At 38.0% G+C, this 13,833-nt stretch overlaps 1 protein-coding gene across 1 annotated transcript in view; it reads left to right on the top strand.

Annotated features, from left to right (window-relative positions):
* PTPRM (protein tyrosine phosphatase receptor type M) overlaps positions 1-13,833 on the top strand; it is a gene marked incomplete at its 5' end in the record, with an annotated part of 476,815 nt that overhangs the window by 149,535 nt on the left and 313,447 nt on the right. Inside the window, one exon of the mRNA XM_080610125.1 lies at positions 2,171-2,436. Within this exon, the coding sequence (XP_080466251.1) occupies positions 2,171-2,436 (266 nt within the window). The remainder of the gene's footprint in view (positions 1-2,170; positions 2,437-13,833) is intronic.

Below are 13,833 nucleotides of genomic sequence, written 5' to 3'. Positions count from 1 at the left end.
AGCTTTGCACAAGTCGAGGTAGATGACATCAACTGCTTTGCCCCTGTCCATCAGTTTCGTAGCCCCATCATAGAAGGCCACCAAATTGGTCAGGCATGGTTTCCCCTTAGTGAAGCCATGCTGGCTGTCACCAACTGTATTTTCTTTTTGTTTGACCTTGGTCAAACCCACGAAAATTCAATGGCTTACCTCTGGATTTTAGATTTACCCATATGCTGGTGGTTGTGTATACCTGAGACTTCTTTTGTGAATGTTTCATGCTCATCTGGCCCACTGTGTGTTTCTGGTGATTATGGCCTTCTTACATTTTAGATTACTGAAACATAGTGAGAAATAGAATGTTGCAGATGTGTGTACTGTAGATTTGAGTATAATGTAATCAGAAATTTTTAGAAAACAGTGATTGCTTGGAAAAGCACATGGATCTTGTCTTCTTGCCTTCTTTCCTTCTGCTAAACTAAAAATTAAAAGTTTTCTCTAGGAAAGAATGGATACTAGTTCAATGACTTCTATTTGTATTACCTATGATTAAGGATATCTCCCATTATGTTATAATAGCAGTCTGTAAATTTAGTACAGAGTAATGCCTTTTAGGAAGAAAATTTCAAATTTCACAGTTAATTTCCTTTTTTTTTTTTTTTTTCAACTTTACAAACTCAGTTATTTCCTCTAGAATGAAAATTAATGAGAAGTTATGCTTGATAAATAGGTTAAAGTAACTGCAAAACTGTACTATTGAATAGGTAAACCTATTTCAGATAAAGGTGCAGTCTGGACCAAGGTTCTCTAAACACATTCCATCTTGAGAAATGGCTGAGGAAGCTGTATCTCATTAAAATTCCAAGGTATCATCACCCATCAAAGTAAAATAATAATAATAAAGAAAACCAACTAAACGGCTTAAAAATTGTTTTCTAATAACTGTTTGAGAAATGTGTATGCTTATATATTTATGAGAGCAGTTAGCTATGCATTTATAGCATGCAATTGCAACAAATCCATTTCTTGACTTTTATGAAAAATGTAGGGTTTAAATTACCTCATGCATTTTATTGATGCTTTTTCTTTCCAAAGTAGACATTGTGTTGAATTTTATTTCCTTCTGTGATATCATAGTATACGTATTAATAGAATTATTTCCTTGTAATTTGTTCAACGCAGAAATATTAATGTTTTTAAAATCATGTTGTATTTTTTAATATGATGTCTATGCAGTCATTCAAATTCTTTATTCGCATGTGTTCTGTAACATGATTATTTGAAGGTAAACATCAATGAGACACATTAATAACACTGAAAAATAGGGCATGAATTGACTAGCTGTTCATGTGAGGGTTGTTTGAATCTAAGTCTTTGAACTCTACCTTCACATTTCTTGTTTGATGTTGAAGTTGGGACCACAGTGTAACATTCACTCCCTTTTTTTTTCCCCTCCCCTACAAAGTTTATTAGTTTGCTGAGTATTTTTATTTGTTCCTTTTTTTCTGAGCTCTTGAAGGCAGCACACAATTGTCACAATCAGTCAAGGATGTAGCTGGTGATCAGTTAGAGTAAGGCTAAGGAATCGAAAACATTTTAGGCTCTGTCTACATCATATACTGGATTCCACCATCTGTGCACAGCTGCAATTGTTGTTGGGTTTTTTCCGAGCTTCTTAAGTCTATCATCCCAGAGGCCATACCACGATCATTGATGGGCTCAGACTTAGCCAGTGGCAGGTGTGCTTTGGAGCCGGCTGTCATTGGCTCTGTCAGTCACAGGGGAAACTTCTAGCAGCTTCTCACAGAAGCCACCCCTGTGTTTCCTCCACTACCAAAACCTTGCCACACAAAACTCAATACAGGGCCTTCATATAGAAATGCTCATATAGTTGAGACCTGCAGTAGATTCTCTTTTAACATGTAGATTCAGCGCAGTGCAGATCACTTTAGTGTTTGTCTCTTTCTTTGTTCAACTATAAATAAGGATTCTAATATAAGATTTGAAAAAGTATCTTGAGATTCTCTAATGTAATTTGAGATTTGAATACCTACCGTATACAATTACTGTCATGTTAGTAGAAGTAAAGCAAAATGTTTTTGGGGTGTTTTTTTTAGTGACCCTTTAATTACAGATCACCATATTAGGGGGAGGAAAATAAAGAAATTGAATGAGTGACTTTGTTTTGCAGGTTCTTTCATGTTGGTGAATACATCTGGGAGATATGCGGGACAGAAAGCTCACCTCCTGCTGCCCCATCTGAAAGAAAATGATACACATTGTATTGATTTCCACTATTATGTTTCAAGCAAGACTGGATCTAGCCCTGGCACTTTGAATATATATGTGAAAGTTAATGATGGTCCTATCGGTAGCCCCATCTGGAACACATCTATCGCTGCTACTTGGAACAGAGCAGAACTGGCAATTAGTACTTTCTGGCCCAATTTTTATCAGGTATGTTTTATTTTTTATGAAATGTTGTTTCTCATAGTAGTTACCTGGTTCTTAATCATAATGCTGACTTTAAATCAAAATATTTTCTGTATTTTTTTTTATCTTTATCTTAATTATTTTTTGTAGATAATGCTGATTGCTTTTACATATATGTGGTTGTGTTTATATGTTTATATCTATTTTTAGAAGAGTATGACATGTATGCACAAACACATGTTTTAAAGGTGGATGAAACAATTAAATTGAACCAATGTAAAAATTTAACCATTGATGTCAGTCAGTTGCATTTGTTTCATTAGGGATGCTGGAATTGAATGCCAGTAGCTTTGATTGCAGTAGAATCCTCAAGTTTGATTTAGATCACCAGTAGCTGCTGCTTTAGAACCAGCATAATCCTTTGAAATCTCAGTTTAAGTCTTCAGTTTGAATGCAATATCCATTTGGGTTGGCCAGTAGTAGACATAAATATAGCAGTAGCTTAAACCACAACGCTATTGTAGGAATAGTCTTCTGATTACATCCTAAAGATTTAGAAGTTCTCTTGACAGTTCCTAAGGGTGCTGCTTTTCTGTAGGAAAGTTTACAGATGATACAGTTATTTATTGTTGAATAATAGTTCAACAGTTTTCTCCTCCTTCACGTGAAAGTATAGTCTGTCTCCACAAGCAAGTTATTTGGTGTAATAACAGCAGACCAGTCGATCAAAGATGTTATTGGGGCTCCTCTCATCTTCACTTGCAGTTTGGAAAGTTTGGGTTGGATTTTATTTGGTCCTGTGCACCATAGCATAGTTAGGGTTGGAAAGGACCTTCAGATCATCTAGTTCCAACCCCCCTGCCATGGGCAGGGACACCTCACACTAAACCATGCCACCCAAGGCGTTGTCCAGCCTGGCCTTGAACACCACCAGGGATGGAGGATTCACAACTTCCCTGGGCAACCCATTCCAGTGCCTCATCACCCCCACAGTAAAGAATTTCTTCCTTAGATCCAATCTAAACTTCCCCTGTTTAGGTCTGAACCCGTTACCCCTTGTCCTGTCACTACAGTCCCTAATGAATAGTCCATCCCCAGCATACCTACAGCCCCCCTTCAGATACTGGCAGGCTGCTATGAGGTCTCCATGCAGCCTTCTCTTCTCCAGGCTGAACAGCCCCAACTTTCTCAGCCTGTTTTCATATGGTTTGAAGTTTTCTAAAGAAAAGCTGTCCCATAGATGGGAGTTTTTTGACTGCAGACCTCCCTAGGAAGTACAGTATTGTCATTCCATAGTGTTGTTGCAGGGGGTGATAACATTTTAATACCTACATCAATACCCTGATTACCAATGTCACAAGCAGCAGAGTTTTTTTTTCTGTTCTTGCATGTGATGTTTAGGGTGACCAGGTGTTTGGTGCCCTATCATATTCTCATTATGGTATGGTGATGTCCACTGCAAGGTTCTTTGGGGGGATTATAGTGGACTTCTTCCTGTGGCTGTCTTCCTGTGGCTGTAGCATCTGTTCTGTAAGGGTATCTCAGGTGAACTGAAAATATTCCTTTTGAACTGTTTTACATCTAAGGAAAAAACACACTGAAGAACTTTCTGGGGTCTTTCCCTCTGTGATTGTTTCAACCACAATCGACACAAAAGGCCTGGTCCAAAAGATGAGTTTGGAGTGCCTAGCCCATCTTGTCCTTGGCACATGGGATAAGTGGCAGTGAGTGCAATATTTGCAGACCCAAAAGAGCACACTTAACTCTTCTTGTGTCAGATAGCGTGTTCCTAGGTTGTGTAGGGGGTATTTGCAGGGTCCACATTTGTGTGCTGTGCTGTGCCTGAAGTGGCTAGGAATTGCTACATCGTTGGGGCTTCCTGAAACAATTCAGGGTAAATTTATGGACATCTTGGCAAACTTAAGTGGGAGGAGTCATGATGTGGATCTTGTATAATTGGCTGCAGGCTTGATGAGTGAATACTGGCAGAAGGGCAGGCATATTAGCAGAGTTGAGGTTTACCTCAGCATTGTGGGAGCAGCTGTGTACTACCCATCTCTCTGGAGCATGAGGCTGTATCCTGATTGCGGAGTCCAAGCTTGATTTAGCCATATCTTTACATGTGTCAGGGTGAAAGGTCAATGTTTGTTTTGTTGTCTGTCAGAGTTCAAGGAGTATTTGCACAATGCACTTAATCATATGGTTTAGTTTTAGGTAGTCCTGTGAGGAGCAGGAGTTGAAGTCAGTGATCCTTATGGGTCCCTTCCAACTCAAGATACTTCATGATTCTATGACCTTACTGCAAGACTCCACATTACCAATTTTATGCAGATGTTGAGAATGCCCTCCAGTGATGCCAAATAGCCTTCCTGTCTTGACTGAAATAATTAGGACCAGTCTTATTATTAGCCTCAGTAGTTGGTGGGAGTAGAGCATCTGACAGACAACTTCATGGCTGACATTGGATATAATTCTGGACAGTTTGTAACATGGAATGTACTGGAGGGTTCTGTGAGCATGCTGGGTGTTTCAGGAGTGCTATGTGGTGTGTGTACATTTCACAGGCACTGAGTGAATGTGTGACTGTCGCACATGCCTCAGTTTGGACCATTATGTTCAAGGCCAGGTTGGACTCAGCCTTGGGTGACATGGTTTAGTGTGAGGTGTCCCTGCCCATGGCAGGGGGGTTGGAACTAGATGATCTTAAGGTCCTTTCCAACCCTAACTATTCTATGATTCTATGAACCCATCTGTGTTTGCAGTGAATCTGGAGAGGGGCTTCTAATTTCCTGTCTTTTGAAAGGAGTCTGTTTTTTATGCAACAGAAGTAACTGGTCTATGAACCAGCAGCTGGTGAAGATGAAGATTGTGCTTCATAGCCTCACTCTAGCTCTGAACCAAAATGCTAATATGGACAGGGGAATCTTAATAGAAGAAGACTTGACTCTGACTAGTAAACTTAAGCTAAATTAACATGTTAACAAAAATCTAGGCAAGCTCTGACTGTTTTGAATGTTACTGATATTAGTAATAATCTGTGTCAGATTTCTAACAGTATGATACATGTAACTGATGTCTGAATAATATGGATATTTGGCCATAGAAATAGAAAGATAAGCTTTCTAGTCCACTTTCTTCTATAGACCTGCCATCTGGACTGATTCACCCTTTTTCATACATGAACCCTTATATTCTTGGATGGGGTACTGTAGTTTAGCAAATTACCATGTATCAACTGATATATAATAAACACCTGGGTGAGTCTGTAGTGGATTCCCTGTTCTCTCTTTGCCTCTGGAAATACAGAATTTTTTACATAGTCTTTCTCTTTCTGAGGAATATATAGTAAGTAATTTTCTTTGCATTTACTGCATATAGTCTGAAATAATACCTCCTTGGGCATCACAGTTTAGCTGATGTGCCAGAATGTCGTGTGCTATAGTAAATCCATGGCAATCCAGGGAATCAGCGTAAAATAGTGTAACTTCACCGGTTTCACTGTAGATAAGCTCATTTATTCTTGAGGAAGCTCTGTCTCCATTTTGACAAGTTATGGTCAATCATCTTCATTTTGTTTTCTCCATCCTCTCAGAAATCTGTGATGCAGTTTCCTCACTTGCCCAGTGACACTTGCAGTTTCTCATTGTTTTTGAACTCTTTTTATCTGTTTTCATGCTTTTCCTTCTTCACAGGGTCTATTTTGGGGGGAGGCAGGAAGTTTGCTGCATGCAGCTGGAAGAAGGGCAGGGAAAGGAGAAGGAGTGTTTGTGGTTTTGTGAGAATGTGTGTCTAAGTTAGGTGAGAGCTCAGATGACTGCATGTATGGTAGGAGAAGGCAGAGGGCCCATCTGACAGGTGTCTAGCACCCAGGTCTGTTTCCTGAGCTGCTATTAATTTGATTCCAAAATCTGACCTCTTTTGGCACAAATCCACATTTATCACATAACCTCCAAAATGTACAAGACTTCCTCCCAGAGATTTTCTGAGGCTATCTGTCCTTATTGAACAGAATTAAGAAAAGTCGAAGAGAAAATTTAAGGAATGATAGGGCCATGTTAAATTCATATATGAAAGCTGGTAATTTCCCAATGAGTAACCTTTGGGAACACACTCGGTGTTAGTATGTGAAGGGGCAAAGCAATGTAAAAATGTGATTTTCTTTGTTGTTTTTGTATCATATATCCATGTAGGCATCTGCATGTTTGTGAATGCCTTATAATTTTGTTCCATTAGTAGGACACCTACAAGGTGTCCAGCTGCAAATGAAAGCAAAATGTAGTACAAAAATCTGAAGACAAATTACATGTGATAACATTTCACAGTTATAGTATTTGTACAATTTGGGATGTTTAAAAACACAGTGGTGGTCTGTTTTGCTGTTGATTCATGGAAAACATAGGCAACTCCCACTAGGTAGCTGACAGAAATTAGACTGTGAGAAAGTGAATTAGATTGTGAAATGTGGAGTGAATTTTACTCCAAATTCTAAAGATTTATTTCTTTAAACTGTGTATTATTAATACATAAGTGCAAAGCATTCAAAAGATTTAATAATTAACAGTATTTTATTATCGTAACACCAGTTACCCAAGCTTGTTAATACCTTTAGGGTTGGGTTTCCATTTAGAATTGACTATTTGGAAGTACAGTCTCCGAACAAAGTAATTGATTTCTTTTAATGTGCACTTTTCTTTTTAGTAGGTAATTATTTGTGTAGGTTTCACCCCATATGAAATCTGTACTACATGTATAAATCACAATGATAACTGGCATGTAACAACAGTAATTGTAGTTTAATTACTGCTTATTTAAACTTAAATTGTCAAGTATTCTTGTGATTAAGGATATGTTTCATTCGATAATTAATGGTCCTCTAAGTGCTACTGCTTAACATCTACCATTGACTTTAGGGTACGTTTACATTGCAGTCCAGTTACCGATTACTGTAGTAACATAGGTTCAAGCTGCCAAACACCTTCTGAGGGTTAAAGAAATCAGTACAGCTTGTTCTTTTCTGCTGGGTCTCCTGGTCTCTGAGCTATTTGTTTCTAAGTAGCTGGGATATTTCCACAGGAGCTTGTCTTATTTCTGTATTATAAAATCCTTTTAGGAGTGCTCCCCAGAGAGCGCATTTCTGCCTTCTTTTTATCATTGGTCACAAGAGAAGTTTGTTTTGCTGAGCTATTGTCTACTTGGTGCATCTTAAGCAAGAGAATCAAGGAGTTTATCATGCCATTAGAGACAGCCTGAAACAAAACAAGGCTTCGCATAATTACTAAGACCTTCACCCTCCATACTTGAATAGAATTAGGATGTACACAGAAAAAGAGGATTAAATACCATGTAGATTTCTATGGGTAATGGTGAGCTGGTTTTTACGTTCTTGAGGAGCAGTCTCAGTAGGTTAAGAAACATTAAAATTGATGCTTGAGATACGAGTTCTGAAAAATCTGCTCCCTAGTGAGGAAAGGGTTGGAAGTTTTTGGGGGTTTGTTGTTGTTTTATTTATTTTTTTTTCCTCGTTTGGATGTTTTAGCAGGAGGAAAATCTGTTGATTTCAGACTTGTTTCTTGCTTGTGTCTTTGGGGTGGTTTTTGTTTTTCTTTTTTTAATTTCTTTTTCATTTTTTTCCCCCCTAGGTTAGGTAATGATTGTCAGAGCAATTAGTAGTATTTAAAATATATTTTATGGTTTTGAAGCATTGCAGTTTTGGAACTCTATAAGATGCAAAATGCCACTGCTGGATCGAGTCTGGTGAGTGGTTTGTGTTCCCTACTCCTAAGCAAACAATTTGGAACAGCGCTATTGCCAGTTACACACCTTTCCCCTATCATTTTTTATATTTTGCATTATTTGCTTTGTACTTTGTACTTTTCTGGGAGTCAGGTATGGCAGCAGTGAGCTGAACCAAATCTTGATTAAATAGAACAACAAACACTGCAGTTTTAAAATCCAGAAAGGGAATTGAAAGGATTAAGAATAGCTTCCAGTGAAGTAATACTACTCTCTATGACACTGCATGTTCTTTAAACATAAATTCCTATGAAGCTCGAATGAGAAAATAGGGTAAGAGGCTGGCAGTAATTCGTGATCTTTTTCAGTAAGGACACAAAGGAGTTACAGTATCACTTCACACAGAGATGAGATTTATCCTTTACCAGTCTGACACTTTCTCTTGTAAATTAGGAGTTTAGGGAATAAGAAGCAGTAGATCTAACCTACCTTTTCAAATCTGGTCTTAAACTTTCATTTGTTCCATAACCTGCTTTTTACATGCTTTTCTTGGAGTTTGGCTCATACAATGCATTTAAGTCATCAGCTAGGACTGAGAATTAAGCTTCTTGTGCGGTAAAGGTCAGGCTCACATTCTCGTGTGTTGTGTGTATTGCATTCAGCTGTGCGCATACAGTTCCTGAACTGTGCTTTGAACTCAAAAGAAACTTTGAAATGCATATTGCGTTTTGAATCACCACCCTGTGTCAGGCATCTTAAATAGTTCTTCTTCATTGAGTTGGGTGATTTGGGAGTAGTTATTTTGAGAAAGATATGACCATGTCAAACCTCATACCTAAATTTAAAAACCCCAGCAGTCTAAAAATGGCCAAGAGTAAGCAGGTGTGAGCTTTTTTGTCATATACACAAGGCTTTTATTTTCTTCCGTCTGTGGTTTCTAAACCAAGAAAGCTTCTGGGCATTCAGTAGAGAAATGTAAGATGACAACTGATTTAGAAACAAATACAGACAAGTAAGATTTAATAAGTCTTAATGTCAAGAGCTCAGTTTTCAGTGTTGCTCAGCTGTAAGAGGTTTCTTTGGAGTCTCACTCAGGCTGGCGGCAACCACCGAAGGGTTTAATGGGCTTGAGTGCTTGTGTGAATGGTGAATGGTAATTGTGCAGGAGTGAGGGGTGGGGAGGGAAATGGAATAAAGTGAACTCCTAGCTAGGGAGGCCTGAACACGTATTAGACAGCCCAAGTCAATAAGCTGGGATGGGTTTCTGCTGGGCCTGGGAAGGCCAGGAACCTCCCATGTCTTTGATGAGGCAGCAGTTGCTGTGATTGTGTACTGTTGGTAAAGTGGGTAGTCCTAGGATGAGTCAAAAGGGGCCGGAAGAACTCAACCCACATGTGTACAAGACAATGCCAATTTTCTGAACAGAAACTGTTCCCAACACCTTGCAAAATATAGTCAAGGAAAGGCTGTAAGCAACATGTAATACATCACTGTCCCCTTACTGGGGGTGCGGGGAAGCAGGAGTGCAGCCTGACGTAAAGTAGCTTTATGAATACACCTTTCTCTTTATTGTTTTTGCAAAGTGCTATTTTAAGTCCTGTGAAGTACAGTGTGTTTATATTAAGTACAATCCACCTTTTGACTGAAGGCGTAATTTGTCTACAACAAAAGCAGGAATTTACGGAGTGAGGTTGTGTGGCAACCAAATCTGTTTATTTCTATTGTTCTTTGGAATAGGCAGGTTATCTTGAGTCGCACATTTTCAGCAGTAAGCATTTATGTTAGTGAGCAGACCCCCTTTCTTTGTTCATATGTAGCAAGGGGAAGTGGCAGGAATGAAAAGCTAATTTTGCTCTTCACTGAAGCAGGGAGGATCAGGGACAGTGCAGTGCTAAGCCGCTTCCCTGGTTCCTGTTTGGCAGGCCTGCGAGGGGAAGAGTGGTGTAAAACAGCTCGCAGGCTGACATTCGGCAGTTCTTCCTGAGCAAGTGAATTGAATTTTTTAACCAGTTGTTTCCGGACTGATAAGAGGGAGAAATAATAGACAAAAAAAAAAAAAAAAAAAAAAAAAAAAAAAGGAAAATCCAAGGAAGTCAAAATGTTACAAGACAAGCTACTTTTCAGCTGTGAAGTGATGGGAAAAAATGGATGTGAAATAAGTTTCTAGGTTTCATTTCTAGTGAAATTACTAGTAAAACTGATCCAGAGTTGTGAATAGTCTTGACAACCTTAATACATGCTTTTCAGTGAATAAATGAGGCAACAGAAATATTTCTAGGTCGATTTCTGAGCAACTTCTAACCCCTCTAACACTGTGCAGCACACTTACTAGGACTTTAGAAATGTGTCATGCATAGGATCGAATTCTTTTTTTTTAGTGTAAAAGATTTAAAATGTAAAAAATTTAAAAAATATAAAAAGATATAAAAAAATTTAAAATGTAAAAGATCTAAAATGCTTAGTTAAGCAGATATTTTGGTCAATAATTTTCATTTATTACTTTAAATAAAACAAAACAGTGGATTTGGATACAGCACTTGATAGTATTTCACAGCCTGTGAACGGAACACAAATTATGTTACTGTATTTGGAATAGGTGTCATGTTCTTTTATATATGAAGTAAAAGGCACATTAGTGATGTCTCTGACACTGGTATGACGCTACTGGCTATAGTGTCTCTCTCCATTTACTATAAGTTGCAATTTTTTTCTCAGAAGAGATTAAGACTTACAATTATTAAAGTTGATACCAGGTTGGCTATTGCTTTCAATAGAAGCATGAATAAACTATCAATATTTCAATTTATATTACTTTTCTTTGGAACATGTCCTCTTTAATGCCAATAATTGTAATTTAATAGTGTGTCCAGCTGGCACTTTCTTGATACATTGCCTTGCTTATTTGTGGTAATGATATTTTTGATATATTGTCCAGAGATATGGCAAGGTATTTTAAATCACTCTTTGAGTCTTTCTCTGTTGTCATAAACAGGTCCGATTCAGTTATTTCAAGGTTGCAGTTCCTGCCTGTGAACTGAAAGAACTGATTTAAGTTTAAAATCTTCAAGTTTTGTCTGCAAGTATATTGCAATAGTGAATTACCTGAAAGCTCTTGGAGAGCCTGTAGCTAAGCTCCCCTGTTATGAATTATAGAAATCATTTTGAGAACTTCAACTCAGGTATTGTGTATGTTTTCTTTTCTAAAGCCTCAGGTATTTGGTTTTGCTGGAAATCAGGTAATACTTTGGAAAAGATACTTCTATGCAACATTTTTTAAAAATAGTTTAAACTCTATTATCTGGTAGTAATATTTTTAGCAGAAAACTTCTGACTGGTTTGGCTGCTTCAGAGATGTGCATATGCTAGTTCCTCCCAGGGTTTTCTAGAATTTAGCATACCTAAAAGTGAAGATCCAGATAAAACCTCCTCTGCTCTGCAGTGATGGGTTCATGGATCAAGTAGATTTTTCAGTTGGCTTTGCACAGATATGCTTCTTATAGTAAGTGCTCAAAAAGAGAGAGAGGTGTTTCATTTTGTTTTGGGTTTTTTGTTGTTTTGTTTTTTTGTTTCTTTGTGTGTTGTTTTGTTTTTTTTTTTTAAATAAGCTGTATTTCAATGAAAATTAGAAAGTTATTATTTTTTTCCCGCCTTCATAGCAGCATACAGGAGAGAAATCAGTAACTGTTCCAAACCCACTGTGTTTTTATAGGCAGGTCTTTGCCTCCACACTTAGATTCAGTTAACGTAATGCTTTTCCTAGTGGCAGTATATTTCCCCGTGAAACTTCCACCATTTCTGAGACAAGGCTGTCTGCTGGCTGTTCTTCACTGCTGTGTTGTAATATCCTTGCATTAACTGCAGGTTCCTGGACTATGCCATGGTTTTCGTGCCCTGCAGTCTTTCAGATGATCTCCATTTTGAATAGGCTTGGTAGCTCTTCAGGAAGTGGAGCAGTCTCCTCCTCCTTCCAAGGGCACCAGCATAGCCATTTTATATCAGATAGCATAACACAAACATGCAACTGTTTGTCACATTTATTAATGGAGATTGTTCTTTTTCCAAAATTTTGAGTGAAGCCAGGAGCTGCATTCGGCGTCTTGCACTGCTGTCAAAACTTAGGGCTACTCTGTGCAAGTCATCTCTCTGTATTTCCATTGTAATGCTGTTAAGGTGAGCGTAAGAATGATCATGGTTGGAAAAGCTCTTTCAGGTCTTCGAGTGCAAGTTATTATTTAACAGCTTCTGCTTTTTTAGTTCAAGAACTTCTGCTTCCCAAGACAGTTCCTAAGACCTATTCCACCAGGAGATATTCTTCTTTGTAGGAAAAAGATGTTGTGAATTTTTGAATGGTCTTGCTCTGAATGCTCAAATGAATGCTGAAAGCCAAATCCATGCCCTGTTCGGATCAGTGATATCAACTTTTAAGTGCCATTGGAGTGCTATTGGGCATTTAAAAGGCCACAGACTGGGGCTTGTGACTGAGCAGTTCTTTTCTTGTAGAAATTGTTTCTGCAGTTTGTTTGGTGGCTTTTGAATTTTCCTCATTGCTGTCTTGTGTTTTCTTGTTGCTGCCTGGTTATCTAGGAGCAATATAGGCACTGTAGGTTGAAAATTCTATGTAGGCAGGAGGCAGAACTAAAATGAAAGTAGTTTTTTTCCTGGTCAGCCATGTGGAGTTAAAGCTATATTTCATTCAAGTGAAATTGGAAGGGAGAAATGGACAGTGTTTAGGAAGACAATGTCTGAGGGACAAGAACAGGATTGGTGTCCGTGGATATAGCAATGAGAAAGATTGGAGAAGGCAGAGGCAAGAGACGGTGAAGAATTTGCTCACCTCAAGGCTTGTTTTAAAATCAGAATCAGTGTTTATTCGTCACCAGGAAACTATGATATAATATTATGGGCTGTATGTTATCCTTGTGACGTATTTCCATTCTGTATCGCTCTCTTTCTGCTGAAATAATTGCAATAAAGGATACGATGCGTAGTGTCCTTCTGCATCTGTTCCAAGGTCAAGTAAAGCATATGCATTAAAATAGTTTCTAAACTTTCCTCCTCAGTGCATTTCCTGAGACCAGTTACAAGAGGCAGTTAGAGTTAACTTTCCAAGCAAAAGGATAAATAATAAAAAAATCACAACCTGGATTTGATCTTGAAGTTCTTGAGCATTGGCTTGGAAATGTACGTGTTAATGTTACTGGCATATTTTCTTCTTTTCCACATAAACATTCTTGGCTATTCAAAGCTAAGGCTGTCAAAGTTTGGAGAGGTTTACTTTTGAGTGTACTTAATTCTGACTACAAGAATGGTCCATTTATTTTGTGACCTATTTATAGCCATTAAACAAACCGTGGCAAATGGATCTGCTTTACTTAATTCACTACATTTGGTGGAAGATTAAGAGCATGGAAAATACATTCATGAAAATAGATATGTTTGTCTCTGACACTCTGTGGAAATCTCTGTATAATGCAGAACTGTATTTTTTAAATTTAAAGTAGGAGTTTACTCTGCAAGACAAAGAATTGAAAATAAAATACGCATCTTAAGATGATTATTTGGTAACTACTTTAGCAGACCAAATACTGGGAGCATTTGGTTATTCCTCGTTGTGAGCTATATATGATCACACTTACAAATCTCCAAAAATAGTATAAACATGAAAAAATGTGATTTATGTTCTCGCTA

The sequence above is a fragment of the Psittacula echo genome (genome assembly GCF_963264785.1).
Source record: "Psittacula echo genome assembly, chromosome: 2".
In the NCBI taxonomy this organism is placed as follows: domain Eukaryota; kingdom Metazoa; phylum Chordata; class Aves; order Psittaciformes; family Psittacidae; genus Psittacula; species Psittacula echo.
The sequence above is the reverse complement of the archived record's forward strand: the minus strand, read 5'-3'. Positions and strand labels throughout refer to the sequence as shown.